Source organism: Psammomys obesus, unplaced genomic scaffold (assembly GCF_907164565.1).
Source record: "Psammomys obesus unplaced genomic scaffold, mPsaObe1.curated_primary_1811, whole genome shotgun sequence".
Classification (NCBI taxonomy): Eukaryota; Metazoa; Chordata; class Mammalia; order Rodentia; family Muridae; genus Psammomys; species Psammomys obesus.
In genome coordinates, this window is record NW_026596466.1 from 6,264,378 (window position 1) to 6,291,189 (window position 26,812).

General features: G+C 47.5%; 1 protein-coding gene across 1 annotated transcript in view; it reads left to right on the forward strand.

Annotated features, from left to right (window-relative positions):
- Window positions 1-11,416: 11,416 nt before the first annotated feature.
- Window positions 11,417-26,812, forward strand: part of Zkscan1 (zinc finger with KRAB and SCAN domains 1) — a 42,056-nt gene continuing 26,660 nt past the window's right edge. Inside the window, exons 1-5 of the mRNA XM_055598587.1 lie at window positions 11,417-11,538; window positions 19,487-20,005; window positions 20,649-20,799; window positions 23,845-23,936; window positions 24,225-24,351. Of these exons, the coding sequence (XP_055454562.1) occupies window positions 19,580-20,005; window positions 20,649-20,799; window positions 23,845-23,936; window positions 24,225-24,351 (796 nt within the window). The 5' untranslated portion in view covers window positions 11,417-11,538; window positions 19,487-19,579. The remainder of the gene's footprint in view (window positions 11,539-19,486; window positions 20,006-20,648; window positions 20,800-23,844; window positions 23,937-24,224; window positions 24,352-26,812) is intronic.

Here is a 26,812-nt window from a genome sequence, read left to right on the forward strand (position 1 = left end):
GTGTGGCTCAGTGGTCACCTGCCTAGAATCCCCCAGTGAGGGGCTGGAATGTGGCTCTTTGGTAGAGCCGTGCCTAGCATGTGGGAGATTCATGTCCTAGGTTCCATCGCCAACACGCCAAACAGACACACACAGACACACAATTCAGACTGTACATTTCAAGTGCTCAATAGCCATGTGTGAAAGAACAGGATTGGAATCTTAAAGAAAAGAAGAATCACAGAGCATAGCACCGTCAGCTTCAAATCCTGACCTTTAGAATGATGCGTGCATTTCAGTAACTACACATCATGACTGTCTAGAGCTGCAGTTATTGCTTTTAAATGACCAGGACTGAGTGTGCCAGGATGGAAGTCAGATGAGTCTTTATTTAGCATAAATGCCCTCCTAGAAAGGGCCACTGTCTTGACTGTGACGTTAACACCAGTCTTCCCTCTCTCCAGCGCTCTGTGACTGTGTCTACTCTGTGTACATAGATAAATAGAATCCGTCGTTCTCCTTTTCTGAGGGGCTCGTTTCATTTGGTGCAGTTGTCCTCAAACTTCAGTCATGTTGTGTGATGTATCAGAATGCCCTTCCCTTTGAGGTATTTTATGTTTTTAAGTATGTAGGTGTGTCTGTGGTGGGAGCACCCACGTGAGAGCAGGGTCTCGGAGAGTCCAGCACGCAGTGTTAAATGCCGGGTAACGAGGTGCGGGCAGCTGTGAGCTACCCAGTGTCAGCGCTGGGAACTGAACTCAGAGGGGAAGGGAGGGAGGACTGACTGTGCTTGCCTAGCTACAGAAATGTTTGAACGCCGGTGGGGTAGTAGGGAACAATCTAACCCCCACCTCCCCACCCCCACGGGAGACAAAACTCTGCTCTCCTTGCGGACAGCCGCACAGCCGACCCCCCAAGCTTGAGAACCCGGAGGGGCCGGCAGACTCCGCCCCTCGCCACAGGCTTTCAGCGCAGCCTGGGCCTGGCTGTTACTGCACCCCTGAGCCCACTAACTCTGTTTACACAAGCAGAAGGGAGCCAAGACTCATGACCTTGTTCCAGGGGCCCAAGAGGAAACAAGTCACCAAAGCCAAGATCCCAGAGCCCTACCCTCCTTGTTTGCAGACCACACCACACCGGAGTGGAGCAGAGGAGCCTCGGGTGTGCGGAGGCCTGTTTGCTCGGCAGGGTGAGCCGTGTTTGCACAGGGAGGGAGCTCGAAGCGGCCATCTGGCCGGTCTCTGCCTGAGCGTAAACCCTTTGCAAGTCAGGCACCCTCTTTTCTTCCAGGGCCCTGGAGAGGCGGCACGCCTGCGCAAGTGTTCCTCTCTCCCTGAACGATTTTTAAGAAACTGGTATAACACGGCTGTCGCTAAAATTCCTTCCCTGGGTGGGGGCGGGTGAACACGTCTGCCCCTTGCCCCAAGGTCCCAACGACAAAGGGAAGGCCTCGGCCCGCTGAGGTCCAACCCAGGGTAAACTCTCTGAGTTTATGTAGCTTACTGGGTGAGGGCTTACCAGGAACGGCATGGGTGACCCGGAAGCAACCACAATCCTCACTCTGCATCGATGGAGCCCCTTTCTCTAGCTGCCAGCCCTTCCCAGAGATACCTCATGCCTACACAGTCCAGTCCATGTTCAAAGGGCTGGGAGGAGTAGCTAGAGGGTTCAGTCTCTCTCTCTCTCTCTCTCACACACACACACAAACACACACACACACGCTACAACGGTGAGGTGATGCCAGGGCATGGTAGTGCATGCCTATAATCCTAGCACTTGGGGGGTGGACGCAGGAGACTCAGAATTTCAAACTCATCCTGGGCTGAATAGCAAAGTTGATGCCACTCTGGGCTCTTGAGACCCTGTCTCAAGAAAGAGGAAGTGAAGGAGGAGGAAGATGGATATGGATGTTGGCCATGTATGGTTCCACATACTTGTAATCCCCGATCTTGAAAAATGGAGGGAGGAAGATCAAAAGCTCAGGGCTGCACATCCTCGCCTGCATAGACAGTTCGGGGTGAGTGAGCTACGTGGGACTCTGTACCAAGAGAAAGACAAGGAATAGTGACACATGCCTACGATCCCAGGACTCTGGAGATGAAGGCAAAAGGATCATACGTGGCCTACATAGTGAGTTCAAGGCCAGGCTGAATGGCACAGCTAGGTCTTGCCTCCAAAATACAAACAAACGCAACATAAAATAAAAGAGGTGATGCCGGCTGGAACAGAGGTGAAGCTCAGTGGTTAGAGCACTCGCCTAACATGCACATGACACCGGGACGGAGGCCCAGCGTAGGAAAAATGAAAAGAACAAGGGGAAGTAGGTGTGGTGTGCAGCAGGTGAGAGCCGGGAGTGTGCAGTGAGACGCTCCCTTGAAAACAACAAAAAGAGTAACGGGGAGGAGAAGGGGAGGAAAAGAAGACATGGAGGAGGAGGAAAAGGAAGAGGGGAGGGAGGAGAGGACAGAGGGATCGTTGACACCTATAAGAAAGCACTTTGCACCCTGGTGCGGTCACACGTCTAATCCCACAACCCAGGAGGCAGAGGCAAACGGATCTCTGTGAGTTCAAGGCCTTCCTGGTCTATAAAGCAAGTCTAGGGCAACCAGGACTATTACACAGAAAAACTGTCTCAAAAAGGAAGAGGAGGAGGAGAAGAGGAAGAGGAAAGGGAGAAGAAGAGGAGGAGGAGAAGAGGAGAAGGAGGAGAAGGAAGAAGAGGAAGAGAAGGAGGAAGAGCAGGAGGAAGAGGAGGAGGAGAAGAAAGAGGAGGAAAAGGAGAAGAGGAGGAAGAGGAGGAGGAGAAAGAGGAGAAAGAGGAAGAGGAGGAGGAGAAGGAAGAGGAGGAAAAGGAAGGGGAGGAGGAAGAGGAGAATGAGGAGGAGGAGAAGGAGGAAGAGGAAGAGAAGGAGGAAGAGGAGGAGAATGAAGGGGAGGAGGAGAAGGAGAAGGAGGAAAAGGATGAGAAGGAGGAAGAGGAGGAGGAGAAGGAGGAAAAGGATGAGAAGGAGGAAGTGGAGGAAACGGAGGAAGAGAGGGAGGAAGAAGAGGAGAAGGAGGAAGAGGAGGAGGAAAAGGAGAAGAAGCGCTTTGCAGTTACACGCAGTTTCCACATATGCAGTCTCAAGTGAGCCCCATGGCTGGATCACTATCACCCTGCCAGGAGCCAAAGCTGTCTACAGAAGCCAAAGTCAAAGCCATCTAGTGGAGACAAAGGTATCTGCTGAAGCCAAAGTCAATGAGTGAGCCAAAGCCATCTAGTGGAGACAAAGGTAGTTACTGAAGCCAAAGCCAAGTAGAGAGCAAAGGTCATTTAGTGGAGACCTAAAGCTATGTAGTGAAAGAGTTCTCTAGACCCTAACTCATGGGTGATAGACTGTGAGGACATCCTTTGTTAGAGCATCTTTGTTAAGATATCTTAAGAGAACATCCTTACGGTATCGTGCAGGTACAATAGTTAACCCATGAAAGCACTCTTCCTGTCTCCTGCAGCAGTAGATTAACCTTCCCCCTTTCCTGCCTTCTCCCTATCTAAGTTGGGTAAAAATTTCTAATGAACGAGGCTTTGATCGGACAAACAGACTTGGCCTTCATTTCTTGCGCTTCTCGTCCCTTCCCCCCACTCTTTCCAATCTCCCCCTTAGGAACCCCGTTGAAACCCCGAGGGTCGGGGCACCACCCAAGTCATGCCTTTCTACAGGTCAGCAGCTGGGACTCAGAGGGGTCCATCCACTTGCATAAATCACACACTCAACAAAGGCCAAAATATGGCTCCACCTTCAAGCTCTTCCCACCCTGTCGCCCTTCCTCTCCATTAGGTGGCAAAGAGCCTGTCTGCAGAATTGCCTGGCAGATGCTCCCAGGGACAGCCCTATAGTTCAGGGACCTAGCCAAAGCCAAGGGGTTGGTCTAGGAGGGGAATGCAGACCATTCCTGGGGACCTGCGCTAGAGCATTCTCTGAAGGCCAGATGAGCCCTGAGACCAGCCACTGGCCAGGACTTAACACAGGAAGCGACCATCACCAGCTGAAAGTACAGAAATAAGAAAGGCAGCTCGACGGGGAAATCACAATGTAATAGTTAACGCATGCGGTGCCGTGGCCAAATGCCAGACAAAACAACTCAAGACGAGGAAGATTTACTTTAGCTCCTGGCTGCAGAAACGAAGGGGACATGGCAGAAAAAAAAAAAAAATGTAACATGGGCAAGTGTTTCCTGAAACATCTCAGCCTCGTTACATGTTGGGCTTTGAATTAATCTTTGGTTGTTTGCACACTTGCAACCTTTACTGCTATCAAATGTTTGTGACCCTCACAACCAGTTACACAACTCTACAATGGCATCACGACCCTCGGCTTAATTAGCTGTGTTACAAATGTCCCATACTGACCCAGCGTCCCATACTGCTCCCTGGACAATAGCCTAACGCCGACATGTGTCTCTGTGGCATGGGTTCCCTCTCTTCAGCCACTTGATGTGTGCCACAGGCAAGAACTGAGGGGACGCTGCTGCGAATGGTTAGCCTGTGACTGACAGCTCAGAGAGCAGAGGAGACCCATAAAAATCACAATCAGCAGCTGAGAAACAGGGGACCAAAGCCCCACACCAATATTAAATTCCTCACGCATAGGGAAAAGGAAGAATCCCTCGGGAACTCTGTGAAGAATGCCATGGTCTTCCTTTTTTATTTTTTTCCTGTGTTTGTGTGTTGTGTGTTTGTAAGTTTGTATGTGTGTCTGGGCACAAGTGTTTGCCTGTGTGTGTGTGTGCATGTGTGCGTGCATGTGTGTGTAGACCAGAGGACAAGCTGGAATAGCATTGTGACTTTGAGGCCAGCCTGGACAACATGAGACTTTGCATCAAAACAAACAAACAACAAAATCCACTTCATGACTCTACGATCATGGAAGAATTAAACACGTTTTTTTCTGCATAACTTATCATAAACCCAAAACTCAGCAGCTCTATGGAGAGACCACCGCTCCAAGAACTCATGAAGGAAAAGTGGCTGCCTACCCAGGGAAACACAACCCAGAAGTCGCTAGTGTACGGTGGTAGCCACACAAAGCAGGAACACTTCCCTGCAGCATGGCCTCCACCAGTTTTTGCAGCATGGGCAGAAGCAGAAGGCTCGCTTTGCCGGGTGCCCTTCAGGAACTCAGGTTTCTTTGGGAACCAGCCAAACATTCATCGTTACCTCTGGGTAATTGTAAACTATTATGTTTCATGATTCTACACTTTCACCTTGAATTCTTTCAAAACTCCTGGGTGGAAGCTTTGTGACATCACCAACTGAGCCCATTTGCAGGCTCTAGAATCTCAGGGTTACCAACACTATTCCCTGAAGGATCATGAACATTTGTGGGACCAAGCAATTTCCTTTTCTTTGAATCTATCCTGAGAAAACAGAAATGCTATCAAGAATCATGTGCAAACTTGTTTTTACATGCTTTTTCTCAAAACACCAGTTTGACACCATCTCACTATATGGTCATTGTCTCTTTTTAAATTTTTCTTTTTGTTTCCTTACTTTGGGGAGGGTGCAGGCATGCCTCAGCATGAGTCTAAGAAGTCAGAGGATAGTGTGCAGGAGTTGGCTCTTCTACCACGGGTTCCTACTATCAAACTCGGGGCATTAGACCTAGCGTCCAGTGCCCTTACCCATGGCACCATCTCATTGGCCCAGGAACAGTGTCTCTTTTCTCCCATATGGATATAAGCTCTATTGTTTTCTTGAGCAGCTAAGGTGAGTGAATTGTTGAGATGAAGGATAAATAATGTTATAATATTAATAAATTGATATGGTTAACTAACAATGAAATCATTGGTTGCTAATTGTCAGCATATTGCCCATTAACTAAGTCTCATTAGATGTCAGAGCCTTCTTGGTCTCTGGAAATGTCCTCACAGGCACCCAGAAGTGGATTGGTGGTGGTGGTGGTGATAATATTTGTTACTGGGAATTAAACTTTGATGTCCAACAACTTAACCGTATCTCCAGCTGTCCTAACGCACTTTTCTGTCTGTTGTGATAAAACAGTGCCAAAAGCAGCTTGGGAGGGGAAGGGCTTATTTTAGTGTCTATACATAGGGGAGTAGGTAGGCAGGAACTCCAGGCAGAAGCTCAGAGCAGGAAACTAACAGAGGAACACTGCTTACCGGATCGCTCAGCTACCTCTCTTTTTAGTTGTGAGTCTGGCCTTTGAGCTGCAGACCTCAGCTACCATTTTTACCCAGCCCCAGGCCCACCTGCCCAGAGTGGGCTGGGTCCTCTTACATCAATAAAAATAATGTTTTGCAAACATTTCCAGGCCGGTGTGATGGAGGCACTTCCATTCCAAGCTGACAACAGCTCTCTATTTCTTTCCTAACCTTTATTTTTCTCAGTTACATGTGTGTCTGTGTGCAGCATATGATTACAGGTGCCCAAAGAGGCCAGAAGAAGGTTTTAGATCCCCTGGACCTGGAGATGCAGGGGTTGTGAGCTGCCCAGTGGACGTTGAACTCTGATCCTCTGCAAGAGCAGTCTGTGCTCTTAACTGCCGAGCCATCTCTTCAGCCCCACCCGCTCCCTTGTTTAAACTTATGTTTTGACATAGGGTCTCCCTAAGTCCCCCAGGCTGCCCTTGAATTCACTCTTTGAATTTAACAATCCTCTGGCCTCAGCGCTTTGAGGCCAGCCCCACCAGTATACATTGTTACTCATCACCCCCAGACCGTTGGTCAAGACGGCGAAGTTGGCAATAAAGATTAACCAACAAGCAAATGACAGACAAGGAGTCAGATGAAGCTTCCGTGAAAATGGGAACTCATTAACTCACCCGAAAGGGCAAAGGCGCACTGCACCATCAGAGGAAGGACCACTGGCGTGTCACCAGCCCCCCCTCTTTCTCTCTTGGTTAGCTTTACTATCGCACCATGGCTACACCCGCCTCCAAAAGCGTGGGAAGGCCACTTCTTCAATGTCATGAACAAAGAGCCGTTCAACAAATCTCAAGGTGGGTGACTCAGATTAACAGCCACATGGGCAAGGAGTTTAGTTTGACTGAAGAATTTACTTCCAGGCCAGCTTCTATAGCCAGGGAAATCAAGATGTGTGAAGAAATAACACCTCCTCCTCAAACCACACACCCATGGTACAGACAGAGAGACTCTCCTCAGTGGGGAGGGATTGAAATTCAAATCTTCATTTGCTGAGCTAGCGAGATGGCTCAGCATATGAAAGTATTTGCTACACAAGTCTGGCGGTGGCCTGAGTTCGGTCCTGGAACTTACAGTAGGAGGACTGTCCTCTGGCCAACACACACATGCCCTTCCATGTACACATCACATACACACACACACCACCACCACCATCACCACCATCACCACCATCACCTCCATCACCACCATCACCACCGCCACCATCACCACCACCACCATCACCACCATCACCATCACCACCACCACCACCACCATCACCACCATCACCATTACCACCATCACCACCACCACCACCACCACCATTACCACCATCACCACCACCACCACCACCACCACCACCATCACCACCACCACCACCATCACCACCATCACCATTACCACCATCACCACCATCACCACCATCACCACCGCCACCATCACCATTACCACCATCACCACCACCGCCACCACCACCACTATCACCATCACCACCATCACCACTGCCACCAACACCACCATCACCTACAACAATAACAACAATAATAAATAATTTTTTTTAAATCTACCTGCCTTAGCCAGGTGTGGTGACACACCCCTTTAATCCCAGCACTCAGGAGGCAGAGGCAGGTGGATATCTGAGTTTGAGGCCAGCCTGGTCTACAGAGTGAGTTCCAGGATGGGCAGGGCCACACAGAGAAATGCTGTCTGGAAAAAAAAAAACCAACAGCAACAATAATAAGAAGAAGAAGAGCAGGAGGAGGAGAAGGAAGTGGAGGAGGAAGAAGAAAAAGAAAAGGAAAACAAAAGCCCAAACCTCTACTAGGGTAGAAGGCAATAATGGACACCTGAGGTTGTGCTCTGACCACCACATATACGCCATGGCAGGAGCACACCTGAACTTAAATGCACATGTAATCACCTGTGTGTGCACACACACAAACACACATGTGCATGCCCGTGCACACACACGAACATACCCAGAGGAGGGGAAAGACAAAGAGGAGAAGGAAGAGAAGTGTTGTTGTTGTTGTTGTTGTTATTATTATTATTATTGAGCTTGCATGTGAGAGTGAGCTTTCTCCTCCTTCCACTTTTGTTCCATCTAGACCTCACACCCACAGACAGCACCACAGGTGTTCAGGGATTGTCTTCTCAGTTTGCTGACCCATGTGCCAGTCATCTCTGGAAACATAGACACACAAGTGGTCTTTACCCATTTTATAGGTAACTCTCTTATTTTAAATTGTGTGTGTCTGTGTGTCTGTCTGTGTCTGTGTCTGTGTGTTTGAGTATACCACATACATGCTGATTTCCTCAGAGACCAGAAGAGGGCATTAGATGCCCTGGAGCTGGAGTTATAGGCAATTGAAGGCTACAGACATTGGTGCTGGGAACCTATAACCTGAAACCTACAAGCACAAATGCTCCACAGGTTAAAGCAAAAGGATCATGGGTTTCAGGCCACTCAGAGCCTCATTGTCAAGGAGCAAGGAGGGGGTGGGGAGACACACACACAGAAACAGAGATACAGACAGACAGACAGAGAAGATGTAAAGACAGTAAAGAGCCATCCTTGCATCATCCTTGCAGATGCAAAGTGATACTGTTTGGATCCCAGAACACATGTTGAGGCCCACAATTGCCTGTAACTCAGCTCCCTGTAACTCTCAGGAATCTGAGGACCTCCTCAGACACATGCATATTCATTGGAAGCCTGGGATGCACATTTACACACACACACGCACACGCACACACACACACACACACACACACACACACCTGCTAGCTACTCTATGAACCAGTGTTTGAGTAGCACTTAGAGGTGTCAAGAATGCTCCTTCATGATACCTGTGCTAGTCTTATGTCAACTTGACACACAAACTAGAGTTATCCGAAAGGAGGGAACCTCAGTTGAGAAAAGGCCTCCATAACATCCAGCTGTACAGCATTTTCTTAATTAGCGATTGATGAGGAAGGGCTCAGCCCATGGTGGGTGTTTCCGTTCCTGGGCTGGTGGTCCTGGGCTCTATAAGAAAGGTTGAACAAGACAAGGAGAGCAAGCCAGTGAGCAGCACCTTCCATGGCTTCTGCATCAGCTCCTGCCTCCAGGATCCTGCCCTGTTTGAGGTCCTGTCCTGATTCCTTCAGTGACGTTCAGTGCTGTGGAAATGTGAGTCAAATAAACCCTTTCCAACTGGTTTTTGCTCATGATGTTTTATCACAGCAATAGAAACCCTGAATAAAACACTATCCTAGAGGAAAAGACACCGTAGTGCCACTCCGCTCTCCTTCTAATGCCTGGAACTGAGGGAGATGAGAACTGGGGAAAGGTTATATGGTCATCAAGTAGCATCAAGGACAAGGAGTTCTCTTAGGTTTACTAAAATAAATAAATAAATAAATAAATAAATAAATAGCACTGTTTTCTGAGTAAATGTGAGAGATTATATAACAGAATTAGAGCATCGCAGTGTGAAGCTTCGTTGCAGGCATGCCTGTGTCCTACAGCAAAGCCTTCAGCAAGTTCAATGTATCGGGCTAGAGAAACGGCTGCAAGGTTAAACCAGCACTCTCACAGGGGGCCTGGGTTTGATTCCCGGCACCCGCATGGTGGCTCACAACAGTCTGTAAGTCCAGTTCCAGGGGGTCCAGACTCCTTCTTCTGACCTCCGTGACCTCCGTGGACACCTTCCATGCACACAGTACACACGCACGTATGCACGCCAGCAAAACACTTTCTAAAACACGTAAAATAAATCTAGAATGATTTCCCAGCTCATTTCCGTCATATTAGGCTGGAAGGATTTTGGGTTGTTATTTTTCTCCATTTTGCTATTTCCTTTAATGACACTGGTAAGAAATGATATGAATTTGCACCCAACAGTATGCTGTGGTGGCTTAATGAAAATCTTATGCCTTTAATCCTAGCAGTCCGGAAACAGAGGCAGGCGGATCTCTGGGAGTTTGAGGCCACTCGGTCTATAGAGTCAGTTCTGGGACAGCCAGGGCTACACAGAAAAACAGTCTCAAAATAACAATAATAATTAGCCTAAAAGCTGTAAGTGAGCTAAAGTTTTTACTGAAGTTCTGTTTGCTTAGGGGTGGGGGAGCCCCTACTTCTCATCTGGGAAAAACAAACACTTGGTAGAAGCTGCCTAGAAAGAAGTTTGCAGATAGCATTTCTGTTTGCTAAGAGAAAAACACTTCTACCAGGCAAAACATGTTATTTGCAAATGCTTCTGTTTTATTGCTGCCTGCCAAGGGTTTGAACATTCGCTAACCTACATAACTATCTGTCCCTGTAAACCTGCCTGCCTAAATTCCCTGAAATGATTAAGGGACCCAGAGGCCACTCTCAGATTGTCACAGAGGCTGCCTAACTTACAAAAAGCTGTAAGGCCTGGACCCTTCAAAGATTGGTCTATGTGTGAATAAAGGTTTCTCTTCTCCAGGTGAATGGCTGTCTCCTTGTTGGGTGTGATTTCCCATTAACGACATTGCAATTGCTCTTTTAGTTTAGTAGTTGTTTTGTTTTTCATGACGTTACCTCCCCTAAGCAGTCCAGCTTGTGGGTATGATCTTGCTCTTGTGGACTTTTGAAATGTAGAGCCTTATAGAAGGTGGGGCCTTATTTCTGTATTTGCCAAAAGCAAAGTGTTGAAGGCAGTAATTGTGGGTTAGGAAAACACCTTGAAGGTAAAACTGTCTGTGATTCCCCTGAAAAAAAAATCCTTGTAAACTGCTATAATAGCATACTCTACATGAGCAAAGCTCTGAACCCGTGTAAATGACTTGTTTACCGAAAGACAGCCTTTTTTTGTCCACGGGCCAAGTACTTGAAAACACCACGCACTCAGTTGGCACACCTAACCAGGGCTGATTTGTGAAACCAGCCACCCTGGCTTAGCTTTGATCTTCCTCTGTCCACACCCTTGCTTCAGCTCTTCTGCTAGATAATAACTGTAATTACTGCCCAGGATGGAAAAGGCCAGGAGAAAGTACAAACATAGAGCTGAAGACACTGCATCAGGAAAAACTGGACACCCTGAACAGAACCACTTCATTTCCACTGTCGCCTCTGGAATTGAAGACGGAGAGACAGGGACTTGGGTTGGGGGAGCAGGGACTCAGGGCAAGAGTCCCCGAGTCTTCGGAAACGGAGATGCGAAGTCCTCCCAGTTCCTAGAGAGAACCCGGAAGCTCAGCGCGGTCCCGGAAGATGAGATGCCGAGTTACTTCCGGTCTTTGTGACTCATTGTGTCTGTGGCGAGGCGTTGGGAGGGCCTAGGCCGGTGTGCGGTGCCCTTCGGCCGGGTTGAGCCCGGGAGTCGGCCGTGCGCGGTCCCCGGCGTCCCCAGGCCGCTCCGGAGACTCAGGGTGAGTCTCATGGCGGACTCTCGCGAGGACGGGCGGGCCTTGAGGGTGGGCCGTGTGACCACCGGGGGGCTTGGCAAGGAGCCCTGCTGGGTCGCGGCAGGGCTCGCATCCCTGCGTCGGTAGGGAACGCTTTCGTGTCCTCATGCTCGAAGGACGTTTCTGAGGACGAGATCACGAGTGAACGTGGTCCCTGTGTCTGGATTCCTCTCCCGCTTCCTCCGTCGCCATTTGCTGTGATTGCGGAGAAAGTGTGGTGTGGTTTTCGTTCTACTGCTGTCCATCGCTCCCCCGTCCCATCCCTGCCCTGGGTCCTTGAGGATCGTGAGGTGAACGATGCGGAAGACCTTGAGCCCTGTACAAGTTTTGAGGTTCCGCAGACGTTTCCAGATCACCTGCTTTTCTGCCTCACCAGCTCCCATCACTGAGTGAAGGCGCTGGAAGCTTGACAGTGTGGTTAAAGGTCTAGTAGAGAGTAACAGCCGGCTGTCACTTTTATGGAATGCTTCGGAGGCCCTTGCTGGCTTAAGCTTTTTAAAAACGTGCTGTCTGGGAGATTAGGTGGGGTTTTTAGTTCACCTTGCGGGATTGGAGTGGGCGAGAACGGGAGGAAATCACACTGATCAGCGTAATGACCTTGGATGAGACATTTTATTATTAAAACTGTCTCTGCTCAAAGAGACTCTTCCAAATTTGAAAGTAGTGGAGTTGGTAAATATACCTTAAAAAAAAAAGTTCTTTAGCATGACACTCTCCTCCCTTCCCCTCTCTTCACACAGACACACACATTTTGACTTTGAGAGTGGCCGTGCCATGGCTTGGGACCAAAGAAAGCATTTATTGTACAGGGCAGTGCTAGGCTAATTGGAGGCAGTCAATAAATGTTGAATTGTGAAGAATTCATTGTAACCACATCAACAAGTGAAGTTACTAGAAAAGCTGGCCAAATACGGGGAAATACCTTATCACAGGGAACTATAGTGAAGATTTATCCAGATGCTTTCTTCAGCTTTGTGTCCTCTTTGAATTACCACACAAGAGTCTCACTCGCTACTTTATTCAGTTTCTTAAATTACAGAAATGCCTGCTACTAAATACTGTTATCTTTTGTTGATTCTCTGCTTAATCTCTCCATCTAGAAATTTTTCAGATGGTTTAGACCCTATTTAAATACAACCAGGCCAGTGTACTAAATCTTACATCTTAGCTTTTTATTCTGTGATATTCTTTTTTTGTTTGTTTTCTTCTAGACAGGGTTTTTCTGTGTTTGGCTGTCCTGGATTCCCTTTGTAGACCAGGCTGGCCTCGAACTTACAGAGATCTGCCTGCCTCTGCCTCCCAGAGTGCTGAAATTATCCGAATGTGCCACCAAGCCATCTGGTATTGATATTCTTTAGGTATCCTTAAAAGGGCGGGGGTCCTCTCTCTAGCCCTGGCTGACCTTGGCATTCTAGCCACTGCCTCTGGAGTGCTGGGATTACAGGCGATTGACACCACACTAGGCCATGCGCTGTCTTTTAAGAACAGCCTTTTCATATTATAAAGTTTTATTTATCTGTTGAAAAAAGGGGAGTGGTGGATAGAGGATGATTTATTTAAACTTGCAAGACTATGCCATAGAAGAAGTAATGGACTTTGAGAAAAGAACTTTTGAAATAAACCGAGCTTGGTGCCCTGAGTCATTTCTCGTTGGAATGTTACTTATTTTTTCTTTAGGGGTCTGGTTGATAAATGGTCATCTTTTTCTAAAGGAGATAATATGTCAGAATGTGTTTCATCTCAGAGGAACCCCAAAGGTGGTGTTCTGCCCCTCCTCCTCTGTCCCTTCCCCCATTGCTAGTAAGAATACTGGAAACCACTCAGGGATGTGTGACTTATTTGCAGGGGACATAATTCATTTGTCCCAGGCCATGCCACCTTTACTGTTACAGGATTTCTTCCACTGCTAATTACAGTGTGCAGTTACATTGTGCAGTACATAGGATTTACTTTTTAAATGTTTTCTGACCAGTTCTCAAGTATCCCTGTCTAGCCTCAGATTCACTGTGTAGCCAAGACTGGCCCTATGCTCTAGACCCTTCTTCCCCCACCTCTGAAGTGCAGGAAATACTGGCATGTTCCCCCACACCTGGCTTGTTCGTGTTATATGTACAGAGGTTGAGCCCACATATGTTAGACAGGCACACTGTCACCCAAGTTCATTTTTAAAAAGTAAGACTTCCCAGTGCCTGCTAAGTACCAGAACTGTTTTGTTTTGTTTTGTTTTTTCAGAATTTCATAAGTTATTTTGTTTAATTTGAAGACACATTGAACACAGAAAAAAGTAGTAATGTAAATTCAACAAGTGTTGTTTGGCTCAGGGCAGGGCCTTAGACCTTGTGTACTCTGCCACTGACTGGCACCCCTGGCCTTTTTGTATTTTGTACTTGTTTTGTTGATATTTGGGGGTTTTTGTTGTTGGGTTTTGTTTTATTTTTGACTTTTATGTTCTGTCTCGTGTAGGGTAGGATGGCAGTGAGCTCCTTATCTTCCTGCTTCTACCTCCCAAGAGTTGAGATTACAAGTTTGTGCCTCCAAACCTGGCTCATATTTTCATTTCAGACAGGGTCTTACCAAGTTGTCCTGGCTGGCACTGAACTCACTTTGTAATCCAAACAGATCTGGAACTTTTGATCCTTCTGTCATGCATTTCTCTTAAAAGAGTGCTCGGGGTGGGTTTGCACACTTGCATAGCACGCACCAGGTCCTATGTTTGATCCCTAGTCCTGCAGAAATAATTACGGTAATTCGTGGGCTGGGGAGGTAGTTCGACTGGAAAGGTGCTGGTTGTATAAGCATGAGGACCTGAGCTTGGATTCCTAGCTCCCATGTGAAATCCCAGGTGAGGGCCATGTGCCTAATCCCAGCCTTGAGAACAGTGACCCCCAGAGCAAGCTGGCCAGCTAGCCTCGCTGTATCAGCTCTGGGTTCAAGTGAGAGACCCTGCCTCAAAGTAGAGAGCAACTGAAGAAGACACCCATTGTCAGCCTCTAGCCTCCACATACAGACACACCATGCTCATGCCGGAAAACAAAAAACCTAAATTAAAAGAGAGCTTGCCCTGAGATGTGACAGTTTAGTTTCAGGTCCTACTCTAGCATTTGCTTGCTCTTAGAGCTTAGGTAAGTAGTTTAATATTTGTAAACTGCAGCTTAACATTGCAAGGCAAGATGATAATCAGAGCTTCCTCTTCAGACCCACTGTTGGTGTGCGGTCTAGTGAAGCACTCAGTATGTTATTTGGCACCTGCAAATATTGGTTGCCATTCTCACTCCTCCTGTAATGCTCATGTGCATCAGTGATGGACAAGTGGCACCTCAGCTCAGGTTTGTAAGATAAAGTGGGATTTGAAAAGGTAGAACTGGCAGAGCGTGACTGAGGTGCTGGGTGTAGACTCGCTCTGCTGAGTAGGGAAGGGCTTGTGGAGTGGGAAAGTGGAAACAGTTGAACCCACTGACAGAAGCTGTAACGTTTTAGGGGCAGTAATCAGAGTAAGGTAGCAAGTACCTTGTGGGTAGAAGATAGTGGTGGAGCACCAGAAAAGCCTGACTTGAGCTTGGATTGGATTGGACAATAAATATAAAAAAGGGTTACTTCACTCAGCGAGTTGTGGACGTAGCAGTGGGTAGAGTGCTTGCCTAGCATGCGTGAAGCCCTGGGTTCCATCCCCAGCGCCGCCTAAAACAGGTGTGCTGGCACACACCTGTAATTCCAGCACTCAGGAGGTGGAGGCAGGAGGATCAGAAGTTAAAGGTCATCCTCAGCCATAGATATTATGTAGAGGCTACAGAATCTGACCCTGTCTCAAAAGTACTTCACTCTGGCTCTTGGAGAGCTGTGTGAGGAGGGAGGAGTCAAAGAAGGTGAGCTGTTAATGTAAGCCTGTGCAAGGAGGAACTAGTGGAATTCTCCCTGGGCTGCTCACTGTTCGCGGCAGGGGTGGTTCTCCCCACACACACAGCTCAACTTCCCATCTCCTTGCGTAAGCTAGAGCAATCAGAAGGCAATGCACATCTTGAAGGGTGAATAAAACGTGGACCGACAGAGTTAATAAATGGAGTTGTTCACAGCAAGAGTGAAGACCGTTGGTCATGGCAGGTGCTCAGGGGAATGAGCACTAGCAGGAAGAATGCAGTAGGGCTGGACAGAGGAGTGGGGTGAGTGCTGAGGTGGCGTGTGTCGCACAGTCACTGACCTTGGTGTTGTGTGTATTGGGACGGAAAGAAATCATCACTGAACTGAAACACCTGAAAACAAAACAGCAGCTGGGAAGACTGTCCTCTACTGCTGAGAACCAGTGCAGTGCCTCAGCTGGTAAAGGTGCCCAGCCTGGTGGACCTGAGGTCAATCCTCCAGACCCACGTGGTAGAAGAAGCTCAGAAGTTACCCTCTGACCTTCGGTAGCTCGCTGACTGAGGCAGTGAATGTGTGAGTACACACAAATGTAATTTACAATAAATTTGTGTAAGCCTGCTCACTTACAAAAATTTGCATACCGCATATGTTCTCAGGGTTTTGTTGATTACTACTGGAAGATAATTTTCATGTTAATACATGTACACGATCCCATTTCTACAAATCTCATCAGTAGTTTTGAGTGAGAACCGTGTAATTAAAAATGCTTTCCTAGTTTAAAAGTATTGGCTTTGGCTGGGGTATGCTCAGTAGTAGAGCCCTTCCTAGCATACACTAGGCTGTGGGTTTGGCCCCGCCTTGTATAAGCATAAAAATTAATTTCACTTGAAAAGCTGTTGGTTTAATTCGCTGTGAAACACTTGGATGGTCTGTTTCTGAAACGTTTTGTTTTGTTGGGTTTTTCAATTTTTTTAATTAAATTAATTTATGTATTTGTGTGTGGAGGTTGAGGCCAGAGAACAGTGTGCCGGAATCTGTTCTTTCTACCATGTGGGTCCCAGGCTTAATGGCCACTGCCTTTGCCCACTGAGCCATCTTGGGCACCAAGATGCTTGGTTTGGGTGTCTGTGTAAAGAAAGGCAACACTTGCAGAGACCAGTAAGTTGATGGAGAAGCGCAGCCACCGTACTCAGCAGCTCAGGAATCCCTCTCCATGCTGAGTACTTATCACAGTTCAAACGTCCGCAAGTCTGTTTTTATTTTTCATGATTTTTTAAAATTAATGCTTCTGATAATGTGTTACAGCAAATCACACAGTTGTCCCTGCTTTTAATAGTGGGGGACAACTCCAATCACAGCACTCCCAACAAGTGTAAGATTCCTTTTTTATTTGACATTTATTTCTGAGGGACGGGAAGGGAAGGGGAGGGGTGATAAGGTGGGGGAGGAGAGGAGGGAGGTGACTGTGGGAAGGTGGGGGTGATCAAAGACAGCTTGTGGAGATCAAAGACAGCTTTTCTCCGTTCACCTTGTGGGTACCAGGGAAGGAGCTTGTATCCTCAGGCTTGGCAATTAGAGCTGTAACCACAGAGCCATCTCATCAGCCCCTAGCATAAGATTTAAAGTGTCATGGAACAGTAAAGGTTTCTATTGCAAAGACTTCAGTTCAAAGCTGGGGAAGTGGCTCAGCAGGTAAATGCACTTGCCACCAAGCCTGACAACCTGAGCAATCCCCGTGACACGTGGTAGAGTCATCCTGTGACCGCCACACATGCACTGTGGCGGGGGTGTGTGTGTGTTAGAAATAAATGAATATATGACAACTTTCCATTGAAATTCATTTGGGAGATTTTTTAATGAGCTAGAAAAAGTTCCAAGTTTGTTTTTTAAAGGTGTGTGTGTGTGTGTGTGTGTGTGTGTGTGTGTGTGTGTGTATGTCAGGTACATACAACTCTCATCTTGTGATGTCAGTGCTGAAATTTAAACCCCAATCCTCATGATGGCATAGCAGGTGCTCCTAACTACAGAGACATCTCTCCAGCCCCAGAGTTCCAAGGTTGTAGAGAATGGACACATTGAGGCTATCAGAGATGGCTCCAAGTTTAAGTGCTTCCACTCCTGTAAAGGGCCCAGGTTCAGCCCCCACACACGTAGATCCAGTGCTCTCTCTGGCCTCTCAGGCACCTGCACATATGTGACGCACATAACCCATGAAGGCACACATACACACCAATTATTGTTTTCAAGAAGCAGGTACTTGTTAAAGATGATTTCCAGAGTAATTGATAATTGGGTTTCTGGCAGTACTTCAAACATATGCTTTTATAATTGTTTTTAGGTACCATGGACTCAGCTCCTCACTTAGTCACACTGGAAAGCACTCTAGAACTAAGATATATCCAGAGCCCCACACACTCTTTTAAAGCCACCAGCTTTCCTAGTCACTAATGCTTTTTAACTTGGTATGGATGAGCACTACTTGGTTTTGCCTCTGTGTGGCTGAGACTTCGCTGTCAGCGGAGCTTTAGCTGTGCCATTCTCTTTTTTTCATTGTTTTTACACCATGAGTCCTCTGATAACAGTGTCCTCACATCTTTAAAGTTGCCAGTCTCATATGAAGATGAGAGTAGGTGAAGACAGATGGAATAATCCACTATTTCGAATAATATAGCCCAGTTAAGCAAGGCAATGTCCTAGGATCCAAAACTAAACAAGCAAGTTGAAAAGAGAGGCTCCACTGAGATGTGAGGTTCCCGACACGTGACAGCTCACCATCTGACCAGGTGACTTCTTTGTGACTTAAATTATCTCATCCATCCCCTACCCCCAAGGTAAGGTTGCCCTCTGTAGCCCTGGCTGCCCTGAAACTTGCTCTGTAGACCAGGCTGGCTGTGAACTCAGAGATGCCTCCTGAGTGTTGAGATTAAAGGTGAGTGCCACCATGCCCAGCTCTTGGGTTTTTTTTTGTTTGTTTTTTGTTTGTTTGTTTTTTAGGATAGCTTCCTACTGCCAAGGCTGGCCTGGAACTGTTCTCAGGTTGAGTTCCTGATTCTCTTGTCTCTGCCTCTCAAGTTCCCAAAAATTGTCGGCTTCCACACTTGACTCTTCTACAAGCACTCTTCCCCCATTTTCTCTTTTCCTCTCAAATGGATCTCAGGTAATCCAGACTGGCTCTGAACTTGCCACAGAGCTAAGGATGACCTTGAACTCCTGGTGGTCCTAGATGCTAGGATTACAAGTGTGTCATCATATCTGGTTTATACAAAGCTATAGAGTGAACCCGTGGCCTTGTGTGCATGCTAGGCAAGTGCTCTGTTAACCATGCCAGATCCTTAGCCCTTTCTTTTAAAATATACTCTGTTGGCTGCTTTCTGTGTTCCCTAAAGGAAACTGCCACCGTAGGCCACCACAGCACTCATAAAGCAATGAAGGTAGTGAGATGCTACAGTAATGGGCCCTGTGTCTTCAGCGTAGGCACACATCTGCTCCTGAGGATAGGAGGATTCTAGACATCAGTTACATCTGCTGTGTACACACTGACATCTTCCTGCCTGCCAGGCTTTGGGCATTGGGGAGGAGATGGCTCCTGTGCTATGCTTAGCCTGGCCCTTGACACCCACTGGACTTACTTCTGTAAATGCCCCCATTTCCTCGCCTTCTGTCTCTGGAAGGACAGTGCTCTGACTACAGGCAAACACCCTAAGATTAGAGCCACCATGGAAGGTTTCTATTTGCAGACCTTAATATCAGAAGTGACGCCGAGGCCAGTGCTGCTTTCTGGTGGTTCTCTCCTTATTTTTAGAGACGTTGTTAGTGTCTTGATATGTAGCCTTGTGTGGAGGATAGGCAGCACAGGCCACTTTGTATGTGCACACGTGCACATTCTCATGTATGTGTGGGTGCATATGGGGGCTGGAAGACAGCCTTGGGTGTTTGTTGTCTTGCTCGGTTTTTTGAGGCAGTGTCTCCCGCTAGCATGGAGCTCACTGAGAATGCTAGACTGGCAGGACTTTGAGCCCAGGGTCTCTTTTTATAGTGTCTTCTTTTTGCTTTTCAGCTTCAGGAATAGTGCAGAAACCAATAGAGAACAGTTGCTAGGACAGAAACGGCAGCCTGATCCTGTTGGACCCCACCAGTTCCCTGAGCCTGAATGATGACTGCTGAGTCAAGGGAAGCCATGGGTCTGTCCCCACAGGCTGCACAGGAGAAGGATGGCATAGTCATCGTGAAGGTGGAAGAAGAAGATGAGGAAGACCACATGTGGGGGCAGGACTCCAGCCTGCAGGAGACACCGCCAGCTGACCCAGAGGTATTCCGCCAGCGGTTCAGGCGCTTCTGTTATCAGAACACTTTTGGGCCTCGGGAAGCTCTGAATCGACTGAAGGAACTTTGCCATCAGTGGCTTCGACCAGAAGTCAACACCAAGGAGCAGATCCTGGAGCTGTTGGTACTGGAGCAGTTCCTGTCCATTTTGCCCAAAGAGCTGCAAGTCTGGCTGCAGGAGTACCGGCCGGACAGCGGGGAGGAGGCCGTGACACTCCTGGAGGACCTGGAACTTGACCTGTCGGGACAGCAGGTAAGAAGAGCTGCCACCTGTCGTTTAGGAAACGGGCATCCACTCGAGTAGGCTCAGAGAGAGTTGGGAGTGTTTGGGCAGTTTCTTTTACATACTGCTCTGCTGGGCTCTTTCAAAGAATTCTGGAAGCTGGGCAGTGCAGCTCAGTTCTAGAACCTAAGCATGGCATTTGTGAGGCTCTGGGTTCAATGGCTGACCAGAGGAAGGGAGCTCCGGAGAGGGGAAAGGAGGGAGGGAGGGAGGATAGGCCCTTCGCTTTCAGCATCCATTGGCATACATTAAATGGCTTTTTTTGTTTTTAAAGATTTATTTATTATGTATACAGTGTTCTGTCTGCATGTATACCTGCACACCAGAAGAGGGCACAAGATCTCACTATAGATGGTTGTGAGCCACCATGTGGTTGCTGGGAATTGAACTCAGGACCTCTGGAAGAGCAGCCTGTGCTCCTAACCTCTGAGCCATCTCTCCAGCCCCCTAAATAGCTTTTCTTTAATATTTCTAAATTCTACTTTATAAGTTATTTACTGGGCCAGGCATAGTGCTTCGTGCCTATAATTCTAACATTTGGCATGCTGGAGCAGGAGGATTAGGAGTTCAAGGCCAATCAGAAGTTCTACCTGGAAACCATTTTCCCCCTCAGGTCCCAGGTCAAGTTCATGGGCCTGAGATGCTTGCCAGGGGGGTGGTGCCTCTGGATCCAGTTCAGGAGTCCTCAAGCTTTGACCGTCATGAAGCTGGCCGGTCTCATTTCAAGCATTCGTCTAGGAAGCCTCGTCTCTTGCCATCCCGAGGTAAGAAGCTGGTTCGTGCGTGGAGAAACAGCAACTGTTGAGTTAAAGATGGGGCTTAGTTGAAAGAGCCTGTCACACATGAGGTGCTAGGTTCCATCCCCAGCACTCATCAAATGAGGAGTGGCAGCTCCTTTAGTGCCACACTGGAGGCAGAAGCGTGGAGGTCTCTGTGTACGAGGACAGCCTGGTATACACAGTGAGTTTCAGGTCAGCCATGGGCACATAGCAAGATCCTGACTCAAAAGCAAAACAAAAAGGCAGGCCTGGTGCACTTGTAACACTCAGGACTTGGTGGAAGGCGGGGGTCAGTATCTCAAGGTCATCCTCAGCTTCACAGCAAGTTTGAGGGCAGCCCAGCAGCCAAGGCCATTGAGGAGGTGAGACCTTGCCCCCTCCCCTCAAAAGAAAAGGTGGGAAATAAAGGATCCAAGATGCAGGTACCTCTTTCCATGTCACCAGCTAACTCCATCAAGAAGCATGCTTTTTTGATTATCTGCCTTTTTATTATTAAATTTACTTATTTACTTTACATCCTTCTCGCAGCCCTCTCCTCCCAGTGCTCCTCCCTCACACACCCCGATTTCTGCCCTCTCCTTCTCAAGAGAGGGGCGAGGCTCCCCGTGGTGCCGACGCACCGTGGCCCGCTAAGTCACTGTAGAGCAGTACACCTGTCACAGCGAGCTCATGGCCCAGCCTTAGGCTGAGTGTCCCCTAGGGAGGCAGGTGAGCTGGGCGCCATGTGCTCACGGACTGGCACACCGCGGTTATGTGTGCGTCCCTGATGAGCTATGCGCATCCCTGATGTCCAGCCCGGTTCTGGGTGGAGGGTATAGTATTTCCAGCCTGACTGGTTTGTTTTGAGGCAAGGTCTGGCTCTGTGGTCCGAGGCTGGCTTCAAACTTGCAGTCCTCATGGCTCAGGCTCCTGAGTGCTAGGACGACAGGCGTGCACCACCAGGCCTGGCTTCCAGTCTGGGTCTTGAAACACTTTAGTTAGCATTTCTTTTCTTTTTATTTCAAGACAGGGTTTCTCTGTATAGCCTTGGCTGTTCTGGACTTGCTTTGTAGACCAGGCTGGCCTCGAACTCACAGAGATCCACTTGCCTCTGCCTCCCTGAGTGCTGGGATTACAGGTGTGCACCATCACACCCCACTTAGCTAGCATTTCTTAAATATTTATAGGGGTCATAAATCTTTCTAATGATCATAGATATACATTTTGTGGGGTTTTTTGTTGGTTTTTTGAAACAGGGTTTCTCTGTGTAGCCCTGGCTGTCCTGGAACTCCCTCTGTAGACCAGGCTGGCCTCAGAGATCCACCTGCCTCCCCCTCCCAAGTGCGCTGTGAATGAAGTCATGTGCCATTACCTCCCAGCATAAAATGTTTTTTAACATTGTTTTCAAGGTTACTTTTAAAATTACCAAAGGGAAGAGAATGGGAACAATTTTCCTTTTTGGCTGAGGAAATGAAAACAATATTAGTTCAGGATTTATTTCTATTGAAATCTATTACATTTGGTTGGTTCCCTTGCCCACTTTAAAGAAATAGACCAGACCATGATTTTATGAGAGTCTGAAATAAAGCAAGTACATAGAATATCAGAACAATTGCCAAAGGCTCAGTAGTTAAGAGATCTTGCTGTCCTCACAGAGGACCAGAGTTCACCTACATCAGGCCACTCATATCTGCCTGTTATCTCCTGCTTCAGGGGATCTGATGCCTTTTTCTGGCCTCCAAGGGCACTTGAGCACTCAAACACACACACACACTCACACACATACAGAGTCTTTTTTTTTTTTCTTTTTAAGTTTGTTAAAGAATTACAGAAGAGTTAAAGTGTGTTCTTTTACCATGTCTTTATTTGTGAGGTCATTTAGAGTGGGAATATTAGAGAGCAGAGCTTAAAGGAGCATTCTCCCCCAGACGTCCTGGAAGACAGCAGCAGACAGTACGGTTTTCTAGGTTTAACTCCACCTGTGTCGATTCCCTTCTGGGACTCCACAGGTGGAAGGTACAACGGTGTCATTAGGGGTCAGCAGGAGAGGACATTGAGCAGGTAATCCAGATTGATGCTTCAGGTAGCTAGGGAAATGGATTTAGAGAGCGCAGCTAGAGTTGTTACTTACTAAATTGTTCTTGAAGAAATCAAGGCATGGTTTGCTCTCAACTTCCTCTCTGTCTTGTTCTGTCTTATGTCCTAACTCTGGACTGCCTAAGTGTTAGGGTCTTGTTCTTGTGTGTATTTTGCCTCATGGGTGGTAACAGCTCTAAGGTGTAGTGATTGAGTGGTGTGTTTCTTTGGTCCTTAGCAGCTTGGTACCATCTCTGTGTACCAATAATGTTTCCAACTCTAATGATGCTTGGCAAAGGAAAGGAAAAGGAGAAATTTGAACTTTACAGCTGATTTTTTAAAATCTCATTACTCACTGCATATAGCTGATAGTCACAAGCTGTGCTACAGCTGCCTTTGTTATGTGTGTTGGCCCATACCTTTCTACATTTGTCTCATCAGCATTCAAACAGTGTATGTTTTATCAAACAGCTTCCGTGACCAAGTAAGAGGGGAAAAAGGGTCAGAATGGCAGGCAGGTGCTTAGAAGTGTGGAGGTCCCTTTCTTCCCCTATCATTCGCAGTGCTCTGTGATCTTGAAGATGTGTTGTCCACAGGTGTACCCAGAAACGGGAGCCTGGTGCCCTGGGTGCCAGACTTGCAGCCACTGATCCCCAAGCTGAGATAGGAAGCTGGTTTTAGACTGCACCTACCATTCTAAGCTGAGTGACATTACACAGTCGCAACCTCTTCAGGGCCTCACTTTTCTCCTTGTAAAGTTTGGACCCTTCTGTGAGCTCCATGTGGTTCAAATTTAAGACTAGAGGCCTTGGAGAAGCTGAAGTCTTCCAGTCAACTGTATCCTTTGGAGCTATCTTTTTAGTAGCGGAACATCAAGCAGTGAATTTGCTGGTGTAGGAAGGAGAGTGCTGGGTTCTTCACTGAGGGAGGCTCAGAGAAGAGCCATTTTACTCACAGCCCCTTTCTCCTCCTCAGCTGTCCCTGCCACTCATGTTCCTGCCCCTCATCATGAGGGGAATCCCAGAGACCAAGCGATGGCATCTGCACTATTGACTGCAGATTCCCAGGTGAGCCACGGGCCCCTCTTCCCTCCTGAGATCCTGTATCTGCCCTTTCTGGAGCACCTCTCATGAGCCTCAACCAGGTCACTTGCTCTTGGTGCCCAGAAAAGCCCCACTCCCCTCGATTTTAGTGTCCTTCCGACATAACCCCTTCAGTCCATCAGGGTTGGGCACGTGTTCTCTCCTGGTGTCCCACAGTCCTGCAATCAGCTCTGTCCTTGACCTCAGCTTTGGGCAGTAGGACTGTCCCTGATGTTGCAGGGAGCTGAGTGTGGGGATCTCCTGTTATTTCAGGCAATGGTGAAGATCGAGGACATGGCCGTGTCCCTCATCCTGGAGGAGTGGGGATGTCAGAACCTGGCTCGGAGGAATCTCAGTAGGGACAGCAGGCAGGAGAATATGGGGAATGTGTTTTCCCAGGGTAAGACTGATGCACAATTCTTGCCTGCTAAGGTTGTTTTGCTTCTGTGCTGGTTAGTAAGGGAAAACCTTTGTGTTCCTTGAGTTCTGAAGGTATGGTACTCCAACCGCCTGTTCCTGCCAAGTTTGGTACCTCTGGGTAATTTCTGCTCTTTGGTATCAGAAATAAACTCCTCTGTTCAGAGTCTCTCTCAGCTCCCCAACCACTCTGTTCTCTGGGAGAGAGGATTCTTTCTGCTCTGGCATGAGGCAATCTCCTTTTCCTAGGAGAGGTAGCCAGGCAGGCTGACCACTGTCCAGTTCCAGCCTGTTTTTAGCCTGTTCCTAGACTTACAAGGCACCCACCCTCCTTGGCGGTCTGTCTCTTTGTATTTAGAGATTGCTCAACATGAACGTTGTGGTTCACAGCCTTGCCCTGGCCCTCCCTTAGGATCAGGTTCCCAGGCCCAGCCCCAGTGGTGGTCTTCCATGAAGAACTCTCGGTGCTGAGATGTAAGAAGACTGAAGTAATTCAGAGGGCATCAGCTAGATAAAATGTCACAGCCAGCTGACAACGCTGTTGTGTGGGTCTCTCCCAGATCTTAAGTGCTAGGACATGGGCCACCAAGAAGCCCACAGGTGTGTACCAGGAGGAAAGGTCATAGCAAGAACTTGTCCACCTTGAGTGGGCAGAGGGGGGATGAGCAAAGTGGCCATGAAGAAAGGGTGTGACTTAAGAAGCTGGGTTTGGTTTGGAAACCGGTGTAAAGGAGAAGCTGGCTTTTAGGTCCTTATTCTTTATACTAGATAGAAATCTTTGCTTCTAAGCTATCACTGCTATAACCTTTTTAAAAATTATTTAATTTTATTTATGCACATTACTGTGAAAGTAATGTGCAATACTGTGAAAGTGTCAGATCACTTGGAATTGGCACTGCAGACAGTTGTGAGCTGCCATGTAGGCACTGGGAATTGATCCCGGGTCTTTTGGAAGAGCAGACAGTGCTTTTAACCACTGAGCCATCTCTCCAGCCCCACTACTATAACCTTTGAAGGAAAAAAAAAAAAAAAGGAACACTCTGGAGAACTGTCCAGCTGGTCCAAGACCTTAGTTTGGAATTCAGAAATAGACCAGCTTTCACTTCTCTGGTTCAGTGATTATGATTATTTCATCAATAAGCCAAGCATTAGATATTACCAGTTCCTCTAGTCATAGCATTCAGGAGCCTACCGAATGGGATGGCACCGACTTTCTTGGAGTCTTTACTTAAAAGCAAAATCCGAGGCCAGCAAGAGGATTCAGTAGATAATAAATAAGTGAAAAACTTGAGGGCAGGGGAGATGGCTCAGCAGTGAAGAGCGATGGCTGCTCTTCCAGAGAACCCATGTCCAATTCCCTGTACCCAACCCTCTATAACCCCGAATCCAGGAGGTCCAGTGCCCTCTTCTGGCCTCTGTAGGCACCAGGCCTGGTACACAGACATACACATGCAGACAAAACACTCATACACACAAACATTTCTTGTTGGCTTTTTGGTTTGGTTTTGTTTTTTCTTTCTTTTAAATAGTAACATGTGGGATATAGTAGTGGACAATAAAAATTAAAGTTCAGTATTTTAATATACTGGTTGCTTAACTCTACATTGTAAAATATGTTTTCCGGGGCTGGAGAGATGGCCCAGGGGTTAAGAACAGTGACGTCTTCCAGAGGACCTGGGTTCAATTCCCAGCACCCACATGGCAGCTCACAACTGTCTGTAACTCCAGCTCCAGGGGATCCGACACCCTCACACAGACATACATGCAGGCAAGACACCAGTGCATATAAAAAAGGAATAAGAATTAAAAAATCAATTTAAAAACTTTTGTTTTCTGCTATCTCTGATTACACTCTCAGGAATTGTCTCTTTCCTATAAGTCTCATCTATCAGTTGGTGAAGGTTTTAGCTATTTTGGTAATGAATCCCAGATGCCTCCTTCATCCCTTCTCTGTCACATGAGCTCTGTGCTGTTCTTCCTGGTGGAGGAAAACTGCTTCCTGTGCCAAGGGACCCTGTAATCTACCAGGGTCAGGGCTTCTTGTTTCCTGCCAACTATCTCCTTCCTAATAAAATATGACAGAACTGGGGAGTGTCTGTTTTTCCTTCTGCTAACACCACTAACCAATTCCTCAGGATGACTTGCCTGTTCTCTTTTCGTAAGACTTGCAGATATTTGCTGGAAATGCAATTTGACTTATTTCTTATATTTTATTTTTGTGTAGCCCTGGCTGGCTTTGAACTCCCAGAGATCTGCCTGCCCCTACCTCCACTGTGATAATTAAAGGTGTGTGTCACTACACCCAACCATGACTTGTTAAATACAGTCTCTTTCAAATTAGTTAGCAAGTAACCGAGTAATAGAGGAGCCCCTGACACATGTCAGCTCCTTATCCTGAACTTTCTCTACTCACTCCCCACCGTGCCGGTTTATTCACTTTCTTT